General features: G+C 45.6%; 1 protein-coding gene across 10 annotated transcripts in view; it reads left to right on the top strand.

Moving 5' to 3' along the window:
* Window positions 1-22,903, top strand: part of TEAD1 (TEA domain transcription factor 1) — a 257,074-nt gene that overhangs the window by 180,615 nt on the left and 53,556 nt on the right. For 4 of the 10 annotated variants that reach the window (XM_057747390.1, XM_057747391.1, XM_057747383.1 and 1 more), the window contains 7 exons: window positions 3,479-3,543; window positions 5,902-5,964; window positions 6,054-6,116; window positions 18,730-18,741; window positions 19,502-19,636; window positions 21,170-21,216; window positions 22,120-22,181. In XM_057747390.1, the coding sequence (XP_057603373.1) occupies window positions 3,479-3,543; window positions 5,902-5,964; window positions 6,054-6,116; window positions 18,730-18,741; window positions 19,502-19,636; window positions 21,170-21,216; window positions 22,120-22,181 (447 nt within the window). The remainder of the gene's footprint in view (window positions 1-3,478; window positions 3,544-5,901; window positions 5,965-6,053; window positions 6,117-18,729; window positions 18,742-19,501; window positions 19,637-21,169; window positions 21,217-22,119; window positions 22,182-22,903) is intronic. The other 6 variants (XM_057747393.1, XM_057747386.1, XM_057747385.1 and 3 more) reach the window with 6 other exon arrangements.

The following is a 22,903-nucleotide window of genomic DNA, read 5'->3' as shown; positions in this document are numbered from 1 at the left end:
AGATACAAATAGGGCTCAGAACATCCTATCAAGAATTCATTCAGAACCTAGCAAAATATGTACAACCCCAAGCACCCAAAAAGATATTCCAAAATCGTTGGGAATGACACACTTGTTTCCTTAAAGGGTAAAGCACATTATAATTCTGGGAAGATTTAAAATTGAATATAGAAGTTTTTAATATAATCAAAGCCATAGTGTTAATATTTTTTATTTGAAGGATTTGTGCATGTGAGTACTTCAGTATGCACATTTAAAATGATTTGGCCCACATAACAGGTTAGCCTGTATTTCCAAATTAAAATGTGCAATGAAGTAATGGACTTAGACTTGATTTTTGGGAGGGTTGAAGTCTTAACTAGATTTGTAAGCAATATTAGAGCACTTGAGAATTTATCAGGTTTCTAAGAGTTGTTTAAGGGGAGGTTTTGTAAGTTAAATCAAACAATTTTAATATTTAAAATAATTAAATAAATTATAGATTAAATACATAGTTTAAATGTTTGAAGGAGTTTAACTAGGTTTATAAAATGGACCAAACATTAATTCAATGGCCTTTTGAAAGTGATTATAAAAATTATAGGATAAATAAAAGTCCTTAAAAAAATTATGGGATATATAAGTTGAACTGAAAACTTAAAGATGAACTAGGGCATTTCAGTTTTTTTAAAAATAACTGAACAAATGAAATAAACATTTTTAAAGCCAGGTAAACCTGACTAGTGTTTTCTGTGCACAAAACCGCCCTTATCATCATTAAAAAATTCACATAAAAATAAAGTGATTAACAATGTGCTTTGAGTTCATGGTTGATGTTTAGTGTTAGTGGAATTTGAATTTATAATTTGAATCAGCAGTATTCCTATGGCAAGGCAAGAAGAAACACATAGCAACGTCAAGTTAATTACTCTTCATGGCTTGAAAGAACACAGGCTTTTGAAACGTGATCTTGCTCATGTAAAGAACAGGGACGTGAGAGTCATGACACGCTTTCCATGAAATGATGTAGTGTAGTGCTCAGCACATAGTAGATGCTCAGTGAGGGCCTCTTGTAGTAGTGATTTTTAGAAGCATTTTAATCAAATTATGAGTTGATATTGTTTATGCCACTGCATAAACCTCAGGGTGTACAGTCAAACGTGACTGTCCTGGGTACTGATCTCATTCATTCAACCGAATGCCATGAGAAATTAAAAACTGGTGATATAGGTTATATGCCACTTGTATCAAGCTATTCTGTCTGCTTTCATAGAAAATAAGCAAGTAGGGGGGCAGGAGACGTTTTTGCCATCTGGACAAGGTTCAGATGAAATTGCATGTAGTTCAGAGCCTTGGATTTATTTCGTCCTGGCCACTCAGCTCTGAACAGGGTGCACAGTGAGGCCCTGAGCTGGAGGATGCTTGGCTCCTCTGCAGACATTGTCATTTAGGTCTGGCTTCTGGTAATTAGGCACTCCTAGCTGGGCTCTGCTGTCAGCCAGCCTTTGAGACAAATTGCAAAATCTGTACAACCATCTGAGAGATGGAGAAGTAGACCCGATGACACTACAGGGGATATTGGTAGTTCTCAAAAGTTGAAAGAGAATGCTTAGAGAAGCAATCCTCAAAACAGAATTTAGAGATCCTTTTCCTGTGGTTAAAGGGTAAATTCACTCACAGAATCACGGTCTGAGACTTGAAGACTGGAATGATAGGCTTAATCTAACAAGATGAAATGCAATAGAAATAAACGTAACATTTCATATTTGGATCTGAAAATCCCAACTGTGCATGAAAAGACTGGGAACAGGGGTAGGGTAATATCTGAGAAGTAGCCTGTATGCAAAAGACCTAGGAGTTCAAATTGATATCAGTTTCCAGTTTGTTGTGATCCCCCCCAAATCTAGTGCAGTGGTAGGCTGCATTAGCAGAGGTGGAGTATTTAGGACCAGGGAGGTGACTACAGTTCTGGGCTCCAGGCTGTGAAAGGAAACTAGACAAAGGATGGTCACAGGATGGATATGGGAGTGTTCCAAAGCTTGTCACAGATAACAAAGGAACAGGAAAGGTTTAGCCAGGATACAACTGCAGGAGGACCTGAAAGCTGTCAGTAATATCCAAAAGGCAAGTCATGTGCATGAAGAACTAGCCTTGTTCTTATTAAGAGGAACAAAAAGAATCTGGGGATGAAAATTACAGGAAGCCTCAAATAAGGAGGGTCTTTTTATTCTTCAGTATGTTTTAAGATCGAATGGGCTGCTTCCTGAATTCTAGAAGTGCTGGCTTACATAAGGACTTAGACTTTTACGGATGCGAAAGGATGACTTAGAAGTACTTCCCAGTCCCAAGATTCTACGATTCCCTTGCCTTCCAGTGATGACTGTATCCTGCACAATTCTAACACAGGCAGGTAGAGAACAGAGCCATAATTGCAGGAATGTTCTAGGCAGCGATGGGAGAGGTTTTAGAATTCTCAGGCAAGATTCCCATAAATACACTCTCACCAAGGGGTGCCAGTTCTTTTACCTTGCTGGAGAGGTCTGGGGCATGTGGTCACTCTCTTTAACCAGAGGCTGTGTTAATTCCTCATTTATTCTTTCTGTGTGCCCAACAGTGTGCTGCGTGCTGGGGAGACCTTGGGGAACAAGACAGAATTTCTTGCTCTCTTCAGCTGTGCAGGGTGTGTGGGGACTTAGACAGCAAACAGAAATTAGACCACTAGCTACACTGTTATGATTATAACGACAGTTTGGACCCATGTGTCCTGTATGAGTGCATTTTTATTTCATGTAGTATTAGTAATACATTTCCCCACTTGGCTTTGGCGGGGGTGGGGGGGGTATATTCTCCCATTATATTCAGTTCGGGTCATCTGTTTGAGATTTCTCAGTCTCTTGGTGAAGTAGGGATGGGAGGTATTTGTTTATACTTTAAGGCATTTTTTTCCCCCACTGACAGTTTTGTGTATAGTTTGTTACCGGTACAGTGATGACGTTTAGGGGGGTGTCTGCCTTCATACTATAGCTTCTTCTCGTTGTGTTTCCGTGGCCACAGCAGTTCATCCTCTCGTGGCTATGATGACTCTGACCGGAGTTAACTCTTGAGTAGAAACCTGGGTGAGAAGGAATAGATATGAAAAATAAGACTAGAACAGAGGAACCAGGTCTGCACACTCCCACACTAATCCTTGTATTTGTTGTTTATACAAGTCACCATCCATTTAGGGACAAGCATGCGAACAAACACAAAGGCACATTTTTAAAAGGCACATTTCTCTCCTCAATTGCTGATGGTAGTTTTTAACTAAATTCCCTTCTTCCTAATTTCTCCCAGTAAATATTTTTTGCAAAAAATTGTACTTTTAATTTTTCTAGCATTAATAAACTTACAGGCACAACTGAAAAATTCTTGATTCTGAATTCTATTCTTAGCTTTCAGAGGCTTCCCCCACCCCCACCCCCAAGTAACCTACTTTATTGTAAATTCTTATTTCTTTCAGGTAGGAATGAATTGATAGCCAGATACATCAAACTCAGGACAGGGAAGACGAGGACCAGAAAACAGGTAAAACAATGGACCTGGAAATTGTGCATGTTAGCGAATGGCCCAAGGAGGCATTTTGGCTGCAGTGGCTGTCTGTGCTTTGGCTCCTAGGAGCCCCCAGTTGGAGTTCCCTGTAAGGACGTCAGTTTGTAGGTGTTTGAAATTGGCTCAGTTTTCACTGTTCATCATTTCAGTGACCTTTTATTATGTGGTCTCTGGAGTTCCTTCTGTACACATATGGGAAAGTTTCACTGCTAAGGACAGTGTATGAACTGCTCCTGTACTGTATTGTTAAACTTATATTTCTTTCCCAAACTGTGCATCTGCAAACACTGTAAAAGCTGCAGGTGCAGATACACTTTGCAAGTCATGAAATTTTGAGATTTTGCGCATTGTAAAATCCTGGAACAATTACATATTAGTCATCATTTCAATGAAAAAGTAACACTAGCAGCCGTGAGTATTGGCCGGAATATAAGGCTGAATGATGTGCGTCCAGGGAACCGTTGCTCCTTAAACTATGGCTTTTTGTCAGTAGCTGCTGTGACTGAAATGAAGTTACAACGGAAATACCTTTGCGCAGAGCAGGGTCAGGAATTTTTCTCTGCCTTTTGTCGGGGCTCTGGTGCTCCTTGTTCCTTCTGATGTAAAGCAGCCCAAACCTCTGACCCAGTTCAGAACTGGAATGGATGAGAAATTAGTGTTTAACAAAAAAACAGAGAAAGAAATGGAGAGGGAGGAAAAATCAAACCAACCTCATGGGTGAGTTGTTAACAAAAAAAATACATATGTATATTTTAATGTTGATCTATGCTGACTGAAATGGCATGAATTTTAAAAACTATAATCAAACCAAAAGGCGAGCTCAACTGTGGTCTCGTTAAGCCTGAGCAGCAGATTCCAGTCCTCTGCTCAGTGATGAGCTGTTTTCCTGAGTGTTTATGACGGGGAGAGCTTTCCCCAGGAATGCTCCCGTGCCCCAGCCGGGAGCCTGCTGCTGAGTCAGCACAGAGGCAGGTGGCCTCCTGCCAGTGCTCAGAGGCAGGGCATTGTCTGTTCGGTGGATGTTCCCCCCCACTGCGGCCCTCAGCCAGTCCGAATCGCATCAGAACAAAATTCGGGTGAAAACAAGTGAAAGCAGGAGCCGGATGGAGAGGTGAAGAGGATGGGGGAGTTCCTGCTTCTCCGTACTTAAAAAAAAAAAATGCAAAAGCAAATTGAAAAAAAAAATAGTAACTAAAACTCAGAGACAAAGAGATAAGAGGATCATTTGTTATCATAAATCCTGTTTTTAGGGTTGCTAGAGTGTTTGGAACCAAGTAATGGCTTCACAGTCTGAGTTGCTGAACTTCTAAATGGAAGGTTCTAAATTTCTGAAACAGACAAATATAATTCCCAACATCCTGAAAGTGCTGGACCTGGGCTGTCTGCTGGTCTGTGAGCTCTGGTCATGTGCCCAACCCCTTCACTGGGGGGACGCTTCTAAATTTAACCAAGTCCCTCTGAAAGAGATGCAAATTTGTTTACCCAGTGGAAATCATTGTGTTTCAGAAGCCGGGCTTGGCTCCGTTTCTACACCCCGGCATCCTGGGGATGTTTTTAGGCAGCAGTTGGTGATACCTCTCCAATGTGAATTTGTTGTTCAGCAAATCCGTGTGGTTTTTCAACCCAGATTTTTAACAGGATGGCTGGCTGGCTGTATTCACACTTTTCGCTTTGTAATAATATGCAAATCCACTTGGCGCCCAGTCAATACCCAAAAGAGTGGAAGGATTAAAGATATTTATAAGGGGGAAAAAAAAAAAGCTCTGCTAACTGGGTCTTTCCATTTCTCTTTGAGATCTAATTTACATGTCAGTATTATTTTAACATTTGCTACAGAATCCAGAGCTCTTAATGAGATCAGGATACAAGCGACAGCTTCAGCTTTTTGACTCTGCAGGATGTGCTAATTTATGGGTAGTGTCTTCTAAATCGAGAAAAAGGGGTTTTCCCTCCTGATACTGAGAAGCTGTAAATATTTTCATTTACCTCTACCCCCACCGTTTTAATTTTATAAAGAAAACAACCCCCCTCTCCCCCTCTCATCCCGTGCGGTGATTTCTCCTGGGTGAGACAACTAAGATTAGCTTCGACTTCCATCCTGAATCCAGTCACTGCAGTGATGACCCAGTCTGAAAAGCTTAGAGCAGCGCTGGGGGCTTGGTGTCTGGCTGGGACTGTGTATTCCTAACTGCAGAGCTTTGTTGAGATGCAAATAACCTTCCCCCCACCCCCCACCCCGAAACCCTCCCAAGGAGTAGCGATTTTATATTTGATTTCCTTTTTTTGTTTTGTTTTGTTTTGTTTTGTTTCCCCTCATAAACCCGAACAATGTAGGTGTCTAGTCATATACAGGTCTTAGCAAGAAAGAAAGTTCGAGAAATTCAAGCCGCCATTAAGGTACGTCTGGCTTGCCCAGTTGTAGGGGGCTTTTCATCTCCATGGTTACAGGCTTTTCCTTTGTTTTCCTCCCTTCCCCTACCCTGCAGGTGTCTAGTCACATTCAGGTTCTTGCCAGAAGGAAATCTCGTGATTTTCATTCCAAGCTAAAGGTATGCGCTTTCCTGCTTTTTGGCTTGTGGTTGCTATGCATCTCACTTCCTGTTTTCCATGGTGACTGGTGAATGCCTGGTGCTGGGATTCTGGTAACCTAGTTTCCTTGCATGTGAGAGCTGTTTACATTTCTTTGTGTCTAATCTCTCTGTTTCTGAACTAGCCTCACATTAAGCTCAGAGTGTGTGTGTGTGTGTGTGTGTGTGTGTTTGTGTGTGTGTGTGTCCCTAATAACAATGCAAATGCAGCAGAGAGCTGGTCTTGATAACTTTTCAGCACAGAAACATGATTTTTTTTTTTAACCTTCAAATATCCACCAAGCAGCCCTGAGCTAGGAGAGGGAAAAAAGTCCAAGAGATGCAAAGTTGATGTAGAAATTATAAATGAATCATTTCCAAGTAGTCATCATGAAATTACTTTGAAAAAAATTTAGAAATTATTTTCATTTGTACTTTCGATGTATTTTCAATACTTATGAAAAATTCACCTCCTTCGTGTAATTTTTCATGTGTTCTTCCAATGGAGAGTATTTTCTGCCAGATTTCTTCCACATTGCTTAATAATGGTTTTTAAGTGTGTGGCTTTGTTAATTAAAAAAGAAATTTGAGGTGAGGCCTTAAAAAAAAAAGATGGAGCTTAGAGATGGGAAATCTCTTGATCAAATCCATGTTTGCAATTCCATTTATACTTGAGTTTAATTTTTTCTTTTGTACATGTGCCTCATTTTCCAGTCTTTTAAAATATATTTCATAGTAAAAACAGAGGCACGGACAACTTAAAAGTGCAAATTATCTTTATTTTCTCCTCTTCCAATACTTGGAGTAAAGCATACGTGACTTTTTTTCCCCACATAATGCCCTATTTTAGAAATGCAAATACATGGAGGAGCTTTACTTTATGATAAAAGTGAATCTGTAGTCCCTATTGTTGTCTTTCCCACATGCCTGTTTTGGTTCTGTTCTGATTTTTTTCCCCATGCATTAAGTAAATTAAAGAACAAAGTGTAATTTCACAGCCCCAAGGGGTGACCACTGGGACCCTTCCCAAAGTCCTCCAGCTTTTTTTACGCAAACAAGGCTGACTGTGGAATAGGTCTAGTGACCAGGAAGGCGCATTGGGTGTGCCCCCTGCCGTGGGCAGCATGCTGGCTCGCTCGCACGTGTGGCTGATGGTGGCTGGCTTTTAGCTGCACTGGCTGAGCAGTTGGAAGACTAAAATAACTTCATAGCTCCTGCTTTTTAACCAAAGGTGCAGTCCTTTCTATGTGGATGTAACTACCCCAGTGTTTGCTCAAGTTCTCACTCTTGTTTCTAGTTTCTCTAATGGATTAATGATGTACAAAGAAGTTTACAGACAACAATGTTGTGTTTCCATCTGCGATGTTATGAATTGCTCTGTTTCTGCACTGTGTGGTTCCTGTATGCTCACCAGGGCACACAACCCTGGACCGAAAGCCCTATAAATGGTGGATAAAGCTCTCCTGGTCAGAGGGGATCCCCATGGGATTCCACAAGCACTCTTTTTCTCTCTTGGTGACTTTAGGAGTCTTCATCAGTGGAAACAGTTTTGCTATTACCTTATACATACACATACATACCAACACACAGTTGTATTTGTGTTTCTTCTTGGGGGGGGGGGGAAGACATCCCCCCCACTTTTGGCCAGCCCTGGACGACTCTCTTCTGGGGCAGGCACGAAGAGGAGGCAGAAACAGAGGCAGTAGGGTGGCAACTGGCTTGGCATTTCAGCTCCAAGAACCACCTCCATCTCTTACAGTTCCTTTCCTTCCCCCTACCTCATTATTCTTGGGAAAATGGAGGCCTTTGTCCTTCCCATCAGCTAATACCAACTGAGTGTTCCAGGCGTGGCGCTTATCACGGTGGGCAGTTAACAACCAGTCCTCTATTCACAGGGCTGGCCGTGGCAATGCGAAGGTGAAATCGAGGGCGCTGCAGGATAAGCGTTAGCAGAAAGAGCCAGAGTCAGACGTGCAGGGAAGCCCAGGGACGAGCTGCATGGACAGTGTGCTGCTGAGTCTGGGGGTGCAGGACAGGAGTTAGTGCAGTGCAGAGGCTCCTGTGTGTTCTCTCAGGTAAGCTCACTGCAAAGTGAGTTCCGTGCTTCGGATTTTGAGGAAGCGTGTGGAGGAAACCAGGGCTCCAAAGGTTTAATTAGCTCACCAGAAGCCACCCAGCATGGGAAGTGGCAGAGTCAGGAACTGAACCCCAATCTTTCTGAATCCTAAACAGCTTCATCTAGCAGAGGCTGAAGTGGTCTTCAAGCAGCAGGCTTCTCATCCGTACACACTGTAGGTGCTCTGTCACCACCCCTCACACCCTTTGGACCTGGGCGTGCAGGCCTTGCTCCCCACAATCCCGCAGCCACCACATTTTAGAAGTAAGGTGATGTTTACACTTGAGCCGTCGGTCAAGATGTGCGCTTAATTTGGGATTGACGCTGTGGTGGTCATCCGTAAGTCAGGGTCACGTGGTCCTAGCTGCAGAGCTGCTGCATCCGCACTCTGAGGGAGTTAGGACAGTGGAGGCGAATGAGGCTGGCTGTCACCTGCCAGCAGGGACACTGCTGCCGTCACTCCCCACAGGCATTTTATGTCACAGGTGGTCCCCTTAACCTTCCTAACCAGCCATTACCAGGAAATGGCTCAGGCCCCTCCGCCTGGTAGGAGCGGCAGACCTCCCTGCTCCGTCTACCCTTTCTTGTTCTTGTTCAGCTCTGGAGCCTAACACCTGCAGGAGTTAGGCATGAGCATCCTCACCAAGTTCCTTGTGGGGTCAGGCCGATAGCCGCTGTCTTCCTGGCTTCCCACACTAGCTAATGAGATAAACTTGCCGCGGAGAGTTGAAGTCATCCCAGCAGACGGCAGAGGTAGCGTCTTAGCAGGGGTGGGGGTGGCGGGAAGTACCCAGCCTCACAAGAGGTGCTGTGCTCTGTCTGAGACGATGTAGCACGGCTTCCTGGAGGAGGTAGCTATTGACTGGCCGTCTCTGGACCTGTCCTTGCCGTGCCTGCCCAGCCAGGCTCCTCGCCATTTCCCCACATGCTTAGAAGTCAAAGGATTTCTGTTCTCTGGGGTGGACAAAAGCCTGTGGCCCTCCTGTGGGGACTGAAGCCAAGTTTCATTTCCCTGTCCTCCCTTGGAATTTGAAGAAGTGGTTTGCTCACACCTGGGGCCAAGGCCAGGGCCAGGTGTGGCTTCCCAGGGCGCCCTCCTGCCTGTGAGAGCCTCTCTTCACTTCCCCTGGAGGGGTGCGGGAGAATTCTTTAGGCTGGTGGTTTTCCAGCCTTTTTAAGCAGCAAAACTCACATTTCAGATTGCAGTCTTACTGGAAAATTTCAATACATGAAAAAGTAAAAGCCGTTTTAATTAAAGCTCACACTTTCTCATCCTTAACAATGGCCTCTTTGGCTGGTTCGGTTGAATAAGGTTTGGAAACACACTGCTTTAGGCAGAAGGAAAAGGAAATGCCCACCTCTCAGCCATCCCTCTGGCCTTCATGGGACAGCTCAGGGGTCCTGCCTAAAGCCCACGTTTTTTAAGTTCTGTAGCCTGTTCTGCCGTGTTCTTCTGAAGAAAACAGGCTCCAGAGAGAGTGGTTATTCTCATGTCACGGTTGTGGATGAGTCATCCTAGCTACAGAAGTCACGCTCTTGGAAATCTGTTAGGATGTGTTTCAGCGGTCAGCTTGATACCTCTGCTAAGTGCAGTGGTTCTCAAAGAGCTTGTTTGTGAGCCAGGTCAACCCAAAATGCGTGCACTTTCATTTTTGTTTTTGAAAAAATTGTTTTAGTAAATGCTTAAGATTTCCATGGTGATTTGAACTTTTAAAAGAGCGGAAATGATCACTTAATTCAGTCCAGTAATGGTTCCATCGAGAAGCCATGTGTTCTAGACCCTTTAGTAGATCTTGGGCATGGGAAGTTGAATAAGCAGAGTCTCTGTTCCTGGGGAACACTCATCCTTTCTGTTATTTTTATCCACATGTGGGGAAAATACAAGATTCCCAGTGGATTGTCCCCACCTAGGGGGCTCTGTAGTAGAAATTCAAAGACCACGCAGCGAAAAGAATGATTAATTCTGAGTGTGGGAGAATTAAAGAAGCCCCAGAGAGGAGGTGCCATTAGAACCAAGTGTAGAGGAGGGCAGAGAATTTTCACAGAGGATGGGGGTGGGGGGGGGGGGAGGTTGGGGCCATGAAGAACATCATTTAGCCAGAGGCAAGGAATGAAGCAGGAGGAGTGAAGTTCATCTGAGGAGTTTGGAGAGCACGCAGGGGTTGCTCAGAGTTCTGCTTTGGAAAGATCCCTGCAGCGACTTTCAGAGGATGGCCAGGAGCGAGACAAAGCTGGAGGCCTGGAGGCTAATTCAGGGGCTGCTGTAAGAGGCCGAGGGAGAAAGGTGGGCCTGGACCAGGGGCTGACCAGGCATCCTGGGACCCTGCTCTGTGGCGCTCATCCATCCTTATTGCCAGCCTTGGCTGGTCTCCACTCCACTCTCACTGCTGCGCACTCTTTCTTGCTAATTGTTTTTAAAGAATGAATTATGTTTAAAAGTTCTATTCTTATTAAGTCTGAAAAGTGTACATTGAAACTTTTCAGTAGCAGTATTTAAAACTTAGGTTATTAAAAGCCTGGGTTCTCCTAAAGTAATGGCCATTAACTGAGAGTGTACACCAAAATTAACTGAAGTTTTTGTTGCTAAATTTTAAGTACAGCAAAAAGTGCAGAGAACGACATATTAAACATTCCTGTTTGTACTATCCAGAAATGATTATTTTCATTATATTTCCTTTAAGTTTTTTTTTTAAGTGAAGGAAATCAAACGGCAAAGCATTATTCTTACTTTTTCTAATTTTCTCTACCGACTCTCCTTCCCCAACCAATCTCAGTCTCCCCCAACCCCCAACTCATCAGTGTCTTTCCTTGCCATTTAGTATTTCCCTGAGAAAATCGAATCCAGTGAAAACTGTCTCTTCTCCTTTTGCCCTTATCCTAAAACTAATGTAGATTTTTACCCATTGTCTACTGTGAACTTGTGCTAAAGCCGTTGGCACCAACATGAGAGTCTTTCTCTTCAGTTTATCCTGGCCTGAGCCAGGGTAGACTGGGCCAACAACTTGGGATGGCCTTGGACACAGAATGCAACCATAAGAGAGATGCAAGGGGCAAGAAAAACTAGGGCATAGTTGGAGAGGTCAAGGAGTGATGTGAGGAGACCAAGAACCAGGAGCAGGGAGACTGGGGTAGTAGGGAGTAAGGGTGAAGGGGCCAGCAGAGTGCAGGTGAGATCCAGAGGCCCTAAGATAGATTGGAAATGCAAGGCCAGAGTGCCAGAATATTGGACATCAAATATATACGTTTTTTTGTTTGTTTGTTTTCTTTTTTCAATTTTCTTGACTAAAATGTCTGAAAGACAAATCAGAATGTGATAACTGGTGGTCTAGAAGAGAGTCATTTCTTGGTGATGGGAGGACCACGCATTTGGCTCCTGCCCAGACAGGATCCTTTTGGCCCACCACTCTTCAGGTGCCTGCTTCTAATTATAAAGTAGAAGATAGATCTGTGCAGTTACAGCGTGCAGGTAGCTTATAGGTCTATAGAACATGCACTGAGGAATTCCACGGATGCAGACTCAGAGATCTCCCTTGGCCCTTGTGTCACCAGCTGCACCTACAGCATTGTCACCTATGCTGGTTTCATGTATTATCTGCCATCTCCCCCTTGCCTCTAGTTTATCCCCTCGTTGGGATTTGCGATTGAGCAGTGAGCAGCAGCAGCCTGTCTGAGAAGACTTCGTGTGCTACAGTCTGAGGACTGGCCTGCAACTTTAGAAATGATTCCCTACTTTGAATTATTTCACTCACGGTTAACTCATCAAGAGGTCATTAACTTTTTTGTTTGTTTGAAAAAAAAAGCTCCAGGCACTTATTATCCCAGCATGTAGAAAGGCTGTAGAAGTATTCTCCATGCACTATAAACAGTCTTCTTTCCTACTCAGAGTTCCTACTTAAAGTTTCCTGCTCTGAGTCTCTTTGTGTTCGTTTGTCCTGAGAGGTTGTCCAGTCCCTGCCCAGAGGCCTCCTTTCCCTGATAGCAGCAAAAAGGCAGTCCTTTCTTTGCTGGCTGCAGAGGCTTGTGCGAGCCACAGCCAAGCTCTGCAGACCACCAGCACACTGGACCATCCTCATCTTCCTCTGAAGGTGGACGAGGCCGCTTCTGGTCTGGGGTGTGTTTTGGTGAGTGCATGACTCCAGACAGTGCTAAGAGGAAAGGAAGTCTTCGTTCTGCCCTAACCTCAGCAGGAGTACATCTTAGGCAGTTGACGTATTCGTGTCAAGCTCTGGATTGTATTGAAGAAAAGCCTGTACTTGCTGACATTGCATCATCCCAGTAGAGCAGAAAAAGGCCTGAGCTTCTCTGATTGTGTCCAGTCGTTGGTGACTAATTTACGAGCTCCATGTGCTCCCCGGGGCCATTTTCTTCATTCTCGCCCTGGTGGCCTTTGTGATTTGATTTCTGAGCAGGCCATTCTTTCCAAGCCGCCGTTCCTCCCAATAAGCAGAGTGCTTAAAGTTCAAATTGTTGATTTAATTCTCATGAGGAGTTCAAGGACATTGCTGGGGCTTTGCTGCATCCACACTGACGAATCCTGGCTGTGTCACCACTGCTTCCACCCAGGAATGGGCCTTTCCACGGGGAAGACATGCTTCACTTCATCCAGTGGTGTTCCCCATGGCCCTCTGAGCCACTTTGCTCCTTCAGGCATTGACTGTCAGCAGCAGTACACAAGGCCAAAAGAAGCCTGAAACAACCAACTCCTTTGTCTCGGCGCCAGCACCAAGACACTTGGCCTTGTTGCAGGATTTGGGAAGTGATACACCGCCTTTCCTGGCATCTCCCAATATTCAGGGACTTCTTTTGCATTCATGACATGTACCCTCTCTCCTCAACAATATTTTCATTACCTTGTTTTTAATTTAACTGGGTTAAAACCAAGACTGGAGACAGTTCATTTCTTGTTCTTGGATGTGAGGGAATTAGAACCTCTCATCAATGGTGTGAAGATACAGAACTTACAGTATAAACTAGAGGACCGAATACATTTTACCTTACTGTGTCAGCTGAGCCAGGTCTGGATTTTGTCTTTTAAGGGCAACAGAAATAGCCTCATTTTACATTTTTATCCCTTCCTTGAGAAATCCCATCGTTAACTGGCCTCCGATATAGACAATGCCCTAGAATCACATTGAGCCCAGAGATTATGTACTCAGGACCAGGGCTCCTCACATTTCAGGTCTCCAGAAGACTTGAGCATGGCTGGTCGGTCATGTGGGCCCCATAGAATGCAAGTCCACACAATGGCAAGGCTGCGGGCACTGTACGCTCAGAGTGGTTGATGCAGTTCTCAGAGCACTCCTAAAGGGGGTGTTGTGCCTACTTTGCAAATGAGGATGCAGAGGCTTGCAACGGCTAAGGGACTCACCCAGGGTCACAAATCTGAATTTGGTCCCAGGGCTATCTGGCACCGCAGCCCAAGCTCTTCACGTGGTGTCATGCCACCTCCTTACAGAGTGCTTGCTGGTTGAGGATGAGGGCTCATTGCCTTGGCTCGAGATGCTGTTCCATTATCTCCCTCAGCCAAGCCCTGTTTTCATTGTGTCTGTTTGTTTGAATTAAACAGAGAAGATGCGTGGTGGGAGCTGGTCCTTTCTGGATTTTCAAGGGAGGTTTGCCTCCTGCCTCTTAGCCCCAGGGGAAAGGGGCTAAGGTTAGTGGGTCCCTTCTCCCCAACACCCAGACCTAGCGTTAGCTGATCTAAATCCCAGGCTTCCTGGTAGAAGGTCATCAGGCACACCTACTAATCACCTGGATCCTTGTGTGCAAGTCCTTTATGATGCTAAGCCCCACCTGAGAATTACAGCAAATACTGTTGACAATGATAAAATACTAAATATAGCCCAGTACATTTAAAGATGGACAATGGTGAAAGCCTTGAAAAATTTTTCTTTGATGTGAATGGAGTCTTTGGCATTTGGAAATACAATAAGATGAATTAATTGCTACTCATTACATGGCAAGTCAGGAGAAGCATGAATGTGCCCTCTCTCCTCGGCATTAGCCGTTGCCCGCCCGAAATAGGCCCTTTTGTATTTACTCCTGCTTTCTCTAATAATAAGCAAATTAGAGATCATGGCTAGAGAAATTCAAGTGCCCTCCATCCTTTCTCCAAGCCATCATAGACTCTTGTGGTGTTTATCGGCTCAGCGGCTACTGCTAATAACTGCAGAGGTCATGTGAAGCCACATAGTACGAGATTAGGAACAACATCAGCAGAATTACTTCTTAGGAAAGTATTCTGTTTTGTCTTTTTCTGAAAAAGTGATCTTGCAAGCCAACGGCTATCTTTCCTCTCATGTACTGTATTTTTATATTGCTGAGAGAAGTCTATTTGGAGAAAAACATTTAATAGCTATCAAAAGTTTTCAAATCCATGGTCTTTTTTCTTTTCGACTGTACCTGTTTTTCGTGATGTATTGGTGGGCTTCCATAGAATAAATTAGAGTGGCGTCTTTAAATTCTGAAATGATGGCCCCTGAGTAAGCAGGAGTATATTGATTTAGTATGCTGTTCATTCCAATTTCATATATAGCCACTGTAATATTGTACATGCAAGCATGTGACATTTTATATTATCTTGAAGATGTTTATGGTTAATAACTAGGAATTGTGAGATAATTGATTCCCCAGAATATTCAAAAGCTGAGAAAACAGTCCCCTACTTTCCAGAGACTGATTCATAAAATGTCCTTGATTTTGAAGAGCACACCACTCCAGCCATATGCATCTACGATAGGCTGCCTTCCTGTCATGGATATTACATGAAGGCATTTTCCAAACATTGTGTACTTTTCAGCAGTAAGAAGGAGACAGTCAGCTGAACCCAGAGTTGTAGCCGCAGCCTTGCTCTGCTTCATGAAATATGAAAGCCTGTTTACTTAGTAATAATAATTTGAAATTATTACTTAGTAATAATAGTTTGAAAGACTTCAGGCTGTGAGGTTTATGTCTGCCACGGCCTGCCGGACCCCGCCTGGTGGAGGCAGTGAGGCCGTTGACGGCGAGGTGTGCCAAGAATGGGGCAGGAAGAGAGTCAAGTGGGTACTGAGTCTGCCCTCACTCTTGGGTCACATGGGTTGTTTGTTCTCAGCACTCCATCAGCAGTCTTAGACCCATGTTTCCTGCTCCATAAGTATTTTCCATGTTCCAGGTTGTGGGCTTGAGTTAGGGTTTGGTTGGATAAGAGAGATTTGCCTTTTATTTCCCCACTTCTGTTTTTTATGGCCTCATCCTTTATAATCTTAGGAATCGAGGGGTTTAAAATCAGTAAAAGGGAGTCAGTGTGAAGTTGTTCAAGCTTTTTCCTAGGACACATTTTTCTTCATGCATGTTCATAGGTACACATGCATACACTCAGTATTTCCTGTGATCTAAGACATCGTGGATAACTCAGTATCGGCTTAATAACAGTTTTTCAGGGTGAAACAGTGTGCTCATCCTTTGTAAATCTCTTCCAAATCTCAGAAATATTAAGTGTGAAAACTTCTTAGAATAAATGTAATGTGGTATACAAATGTAGCACATACCTTTGGCTTTCCTTAAGCTGTTGTTGTTTGGATGGAATAGTGACCCCATTCCACCCCCTTTATTCTGGGGGTAGGTGGTAATGACAGAGTGGAATGTTTAAAAGTCCAGGATATTAGACTAGAATGACACAGAGAAGCCATTTACTCAGGTCTGACACTGAGAGTTAGAATTTCTTCAAAGCCAGGCATGTATCTCTAGGCTGAAAATTACAATTTAGAGATCCTTCCATTGAAATCTCTCAGCTCAGTGTCCTTCTGCACTCCCATTTCAGGATAAGCAGGTCTACAGCCAGGCCCTCGGTTCTGATTTCAAGGTATCTCTGTTGGTGCTTATTATCTGTGGGGTTACTTTAGATTTTAAACAAAAAATTAAATCGTCTTAATTTTCCAGTGTATATCATAGGTAGAGGGGAGATGTTATAAAATTAAATGCGTACTCAGAATGCCACCACTACAAAAAGGAGGAAATCACTGGTATAGACGTTTTAGTCCATTTGTAGAAAATTGCCTATTCTCAAATAGGTAGGTCAAGTGCAGAAAGAACCTCTACTTGAGATAAGATTTCCACTCTGCACTTGTCTTTCTCTCTATTAGGACAGGCAGCTGAGAACTGCCCAAATTTTAACATCCTGCCGACTTTTCAGTAGAAGTTTTTCACCTATATGTATTAAGATGTATTTGCTTATAATGGAACTCAAACTCATAACTACAAATACTTGTAGAACCAGAAAACCTTTGGAGAATAAAGTGCAAGTCTTTCCTTTGTAAATGAAGAAAATTAGAATGTGAAGTGATTTGCCCAAGGTAATACAGCCCATTAATGTCAGGTGGAGGGCAGGTTTGGAACCAGGTCTCCAGACTCCCCAGCATGTACGCCTTTTACTGACATAGAGCTGGTTGGTGTGCTTGAAGCAACTGATTTGCTCTCCTGCTTTTGAACTTCTGTTTTCATTTGGATACCTGATGGAATGCTGGGTGATAAGAGAGTCAAACCTGACTTTATTTAACAAAAGAAAAAGACCATATTCTGAAGCGGTCCGAAGCTATGTGACATAAACAGCAAAAGGTGGTGACTTTTCTCCTTTCCTCGTTGACTGATTTCTCTGTTAGAAAACATTTTAACATTTTGAAGAACTTTTACATCAGCCTAGCAAAGGGAAACATCTCAAGCAACGCTAATAGAATAAGAGTGGGTTATGGAGATGTAGGGACTTATTTCCACTTAGACCTGGACTTAACAATTCTTGGTCAGTCCACCCTAGTGTACACAAATGCACTCTGTATTTGGGCAAGCAGAACCGCCCCTGTCATCAGCATTTCATAAGCGCAGAAATCGCAGGTCTGAGAGAGGCCCTGCGACGTACTTTTGGAATAGAGCCAAGCCCACAGCTCTTTCCTAGTTCTTCCGCAGTCTGCATCAGGCAGGCAGGCAAGAAGCCTGGGCTGCCATTTTCTTGGCTTCTCCGAGCTGGGCCCCGGAGAGGGTGTAGGGCTTGTAGCTCGTTGGGGAGGTACCTGTGGTTATACCCATTCTGTTCCTTCAGTTTCAGAAATCACTTTGAGGGCATTGATAAGCTTTTATTAGGGGTTAAATGACTTGGGGGCTGGAATCCAAAGTGACTGGTCCAAAGAGAAACCCACGAGCTTGTGTTGATGTCAAGGTGCTCTTGACAAAGAAGGAAATAAGTGTGACTGAGCCAGGTTTCCTGCTCATTATACCTGGGTTACCCTATGAGGGGATGTGGGGCAGGGGCAACCGAAGGACCAGCTAAGGGTAGACTGACGGGCAGATCTGCGTGTGTCAGGCTCAGTTTGGCTGTAGGACACTTGCACACACATAGTTTATCATAAAATTCAACTGACTTCAACATTTGTCCTTTTTCCTGGCATCTCAGTGTCTGGAATGTTTTGGGTCTTTTAAAAAACAGTTACCAGAGGAAGCTAGCTTTAGATTGGAACATTCATCAGATTAGCAAATGGAGCTTCGACTTGAAGAAAGCCATCTGACCAGCGGCAGCAAAGGCATCACTTCGGTCACTGAGGACCCGTAATCCTGCAGGCATCCGGGGCCCTCATGGTGTCATTCAGCTGTAGCAGTGCCCTTTAGATATTCATAATGACCGTGTGTCTCCCCGAGGAGCTGTTAGATGAGGCTCACTTTTTCAGTTGAGAGTCAGAGAAATATATGAAATATAAAATTTTATGCAAGTGTTAGGCTCTTTTTTTCAAGGGTTAATATAAGCTTTTTGAAAATTCACGTGGTGCTCCTGGCAGTTATGGGGCAAAGTGGTGTCTACACCTCCGGAGCGCCTGATTGATCTCCTTAGAACCCTCTACTCCTTGTCTTGTAGGCTTTGAGTTCTCCCCCCCGCCCCCCTTTTGGCCTTGCCTTTGGCGCCTCAGCATGTTTATTCATCACCTTTGGGTAAATCTGTAAACATTGAAGCCACCTCTCAGCTGGTACTGAGTGTCTTAGCCTGAAGCTTCCCTTGACCTTCACTCTCTGTCTGAACCCTGAGTGGCAGCTGTGGAGAGCGCTTCTTTTACTTTGATGTCACCATTTTGCTCCTGCTTTGACGGCGTCTGGGCCTGGTATAGCTTGTATAGACCTTCTGCAAGCAGCCAGAAATTTCGACATGTTTACTGAGTGTGAAGCCCTGCCCCCCCCAATCAGGGTCTGTCACACACCAGGGGCTCGGTCATTTCTCCATCTGTACTGGGGAAGCCTCACTACCAGCTCAAAGAGTTGGGTGATTGGTAATTGCCCTTCTAGATGTCACACATCTCTCCTAAAATGTGGGGGAGAAAAAAAACAAACCCCACATTCCTATGCATTTTATTATACCCAAGTATCATGTGTTTATATACGTGTATATTTTTTAACTAAGAAGAAAAATAACCCTGCCTTTGTACGCAATTCTTTTAACAAATTGTTTATTGTTGTATCCAGGTAACAAGCATGGTAAGTATTTTCACCAAATTGAGTATTCTGTACTTTAGCTGTGCTTGGCAGACTTTTTGGCTAGCTGTGTGTTATCAGCCTTGGCTTTTCTAGAAAAGACCCTTTCAGGAAAAGGAGAAACCACTTACCCGGTAGCATCCCCTGTGTCCTTGGCTGTAGAAAGAACCCGTCCAGCCTTCGACGCAGGCGGGGACACCTGAGAAAGCATGCCCCCCGCCAGCATGCTGCTTGGCCCGGCCATCGCGCCCCTGCCCCGCTGCTTCTGAGCCTGCCCGCCAGGTGTCTGCCAGGGCTGCCAGGCCGCGCGCACCGACTGGCCTCCCGGCACTCTGCGGATGGCCCTACCCCGGATCCACAGCCACGCCTCTTCTCTCACCCTCCTCCGGTCTGTGTGCTTGAAAGCAGGGCCTTTTTTTTCTCTCTCCTTGAGTCTGTTAAGTGATTGGAGACATCTCCCTGTGGAAGCTGGAAAAATAAATACATTGTCCAGTCTTCTCAGAGGCTTCCCATTCTGTTGGAAAATGGATTTAAAAGAAATTTTTTTTCCCGTGCTACTGGGTGTTCTCAGTAAACGTTCAGAGTTACAGTAGGTTGAGTGTGTTTTAGCCTTCTGGCTGTGTTTATTTATCCGTGCATGTTTGCTTTTCCGGCCTCTTTTGTGGCTCTGTATTTTAGTCCCTGTGCTCGTGGCTGTGCCTGTTTAAGCTGCCTGGCAGCCATGTGTTGTATATTAAGTCTGTGTGTCACTGTCACCTTCAAGGATCAGACTGCCAAGGACAAGGCCCTGCAGCACATGGCCGCTATGTCGTCAGCCCAGATCGTCTCGGCCACTGCCATTCACAGCAAGCTGGGGCTGCCCGGGATTCCACGCCCCACCTTCCCGGGGGCGCCGGGGGTAAGTCACAACTGGATCCGGTAATGATGGCCCCTGAGCAGGGGCTCGGCGCGGCCAAGCGCGAAACCACCCACCTGGCACTTCTCGTTAATGGGGTCAGGTGTACGAGAGGGGAAGCACCACTTTGTGGTGCCCTGATGCTGGGTGAAAAATGGCCAGAGAGGGCAGGGAGCTAGGGAGAGGGAGAGGGGGAGAGAAAGAGAAAGAGGGAAAAGGAGAGGGAAGGAGCTTAGTCCCTGAAGACGTGGAATTAAGTATCACTCATATGGTGCCCTTCCAGGTTGTTATCTGCCTCTTCAGCTCTGTCTTTTTAATCATGGCCCTTGGTGTCTATTCCTATGTCCTCAGGGTCACTTTATGGCAACTAGCCCCTAAAGAGACAAAAGTATTGTATTACCATTTTCGTTTTGCACCTGCCAAGGGCTGAGAAGCTTAATGTTATGATCTCATTTAATCCTCACAATAATACCTCTTACTGTTATTGCCATTTTACAGATGAGAAAACTGAAATTCATTAGTAACAAAACAAGAGATCGGGTAACTTGATGATAATCACATGGGTAGCAATATCAGGACTCAAGCTCAGGGCTGTTTGACTCCCTTTATATCCTACTGCCTCTCCAGCTGGCCGTCCGCAGGTACCAGAAGCCTCAGTAAAGCTCACAGCAAAGGAGGTATCTGCACTGCTGCTCAGAACTCCTGGCCTCTCGTTCTGAGTTGTGTGCTCTCCCAGTGCTCTGAGCTGTGGAGGCAGAATGTTACACAGGAAACACTTCAAAGTGGACGGAGGAAGGGAAGGGTGGGCGGGCACGGGATAAAGCAGGCAGACGAAATATTTGTGAACCTTCTGCAGTGCACTCAGATTTCTGTTGGGTGTCAGGTGAGCACTGAGGAGATGCTGTCTGGTCCCTGCCCTCAGAGAGATGATCTCTCTGAGGAAGAGGAGCTAGAGGGGGCTGTAGGTTGCAATATTCCGCGGGGCAGCGACCGTATTTGCATTTAGGGAAAGTTATTTTGCAGCCAGTGGATGATCTGAACCCACTGTATTTGTTTGTTTATTTGTGTATTTATTTATGGCTGCATTGGGTCCTCGTTGCTGCGCATGGGCTTTCTCTCTAGTTATGGCGAGCGGGGACACAGGCTTCTGTGTTCGTTGCGGTACACAGGCTTCTCAGTGCAATGGCTCCTCTTGTGGAGCACGGTCTCTAGGCATGCAGGCTTCAATAGTTGCAGCACATGGGCCCTCGAGCACGCGGGCTTCAGTAGTTGCAGCATGTAGGCTCAGTCGTTGTGGCTCGCAGGCTCTAGAACACAGGCTCAGTAGTTGTGGCACACGGACTTAGTTGCTCTGAGACATGTGGGATCTTCCCAGACCAGGGATCGAACCCATGTCCCCTGCGCTGGCAGGCAGATTCCTAACCACTGCGCCACCTGAATCCACTGTCTTTAGCAGGGATTATAGTGCATAGACATCCTGAGCTGTGCTTTGAGGTGAACTCATAACCCTAAAGCTTTTTGCATTTTTCCTTCCAGTTCTGGCCGGGAATGATACAAACAGGGCAGCCTGGATCCTCACAAGAGTAAGTCTGAGGAGGGGCCAGCACAGACAACAAGGGGCTAGTCACAGCCCACCCCAGTAGAGGTTTCCTGGCACCAGACTGCCTGCAGACTTGGAGGAGAAGGGAGATTTAACCTGAGATCACCAGTGTCATCCCCCATTGTTATCTACTGAGGCCAATAGCAGGAAAGAGACGGCTCAGATCTGGGAGACGTGTAAACACCTCACTCCCACCTTATGTGTTAGTGGTCACGCAGCTGGCAACAGGAGGAGGGTCTCCTTCCCTTCTTGGTTTTGGGGGGCAGAGCCTGGGGTCCTCCTGGAAGTGCCTGCCCGAGAGAGGGCAGTGGAGGTGGTCCTATGGCACATTTTATTTCAACTTTCCCTGTAGTGGGGGTAGCTAATAGAAAATCTTACTGATGCTTTGAGGCCAACAGAAGTGAGCTCAGTAAGCTGGAAGATAAGAGCACTCTGGGATAAAAGCAGAAAGGAACTCCTGCTTATATATTCTGAAAAGAACTAGAGCAGTTTGGCCTAGAGAAGGAGAGCCTGAAACATGTTCCAGTCCTTGCCTGGAAACGGTGACTGCTGACCTCACGCTTTGCAGGGACCAGAAGAGAGGTTCAGAGGTGGATCTCACAGCACGTGCAAGGCAGGCTGGCGTCTGTCCAGCTCATCCCACAGAGCTGGCAAGAGGCTGGGCAGCTTGGTCCCCAGCACCCTGCTGGCCCCTCTCAGTGGGATAGTGTAGCTGGGTCTCTGTCTTGGCAGAGCTCTGGCTGGGCTGTGTTACCACCTGCAGGCAGGGAACCTTACGTGGGGAGGCCCCCAGGTGGGTTCCTAGCCCTGGGAGGCCAAGACCAGGCCTGGGAAGTAGCCGCTGCTGCGGTCGTGGTTTCTGACTCTCTCTATCCTCTGTCTCCAGCGTCAAGCCCTTCGTGCAGCAGGCCTACCCCATCCAGCCAGCGGTCACAGCCCCCATTCCAGGTGAGTCTCTGCAGGCCCCTCTCGCTTTGTTCCACAGCTGCACACCCTCCCTCACTTGCAGAGCCACGGATGCCCCCTTCTCTCCTGTACCCTCCTTAAGGCAGGGATAGCCCGGAGCTCAGGAGGGTCACGGGGGTGTCCCCTCCCAGGTCCTGATTTGCCTCAGTCATCTCTAGAGAGCTCTTCTGATGGGCTTTTAAAGAAAGAGGAAGCCTGATCACTTTCACTCAGGACCCTGGGCCATCCTTGAAAGGGGAAGTTGCTGTGGTTCCTTCCTCGTCATAAACAGGCCACACTGGGCAATCTCAGCCTTGAGGGCAGACAGGGTTTCATTCATCCTTTCTTAGCGAAGTGTATTTCACTTCCTATTACCCTTGCTCTAAGGGTGCATAGAAGCCCAACTAGAAAACATGAACCCAGCCAGCCTACCTGCCTCCTCCCACCACACACATGCACACAGACTCAGTGGGACTCTCTTCATTATAAACTCCCCGGACTGGGATGCATCATACGTCGCCCTCTGCTCCAACACCACGGTGCATCCAAGAGAATGTTCCACAGTGCTGGTGACCACAGTCCTGGGAAAGGAGATGGACGAGCACAGGGAGAGCCCGCACATCCCTGTCTCACAGGACATCTTTGCCAGCATCCACTTCTGCCCTGCGTCACTCTTGCCGTGGTCCCCAGGGAGGTCCCTTTGCAGGATTAGGTGTCCTCACGCC

This window comes from Hippopotamus amphibius, chromosome 9 (assembly GCF_030028045.1).
Source record: "Hippopotamus amphibius kiboko isolate mHipAmp2 chromosome 9, mHipAmp2.hap2, whole genome shotgun sequence".
NCBI lineage: Eukaryota > Metazoa > Chordata > Mammalia > Artiodactyla > Hippopotamidae > Hippopotamus > Hippopotamus amphibius.
The sequence above is the reverse complement of the archived record's forward strand: the minus strand, read 5'-3'. Positions and strand labels throughout refer to the sequence as shown.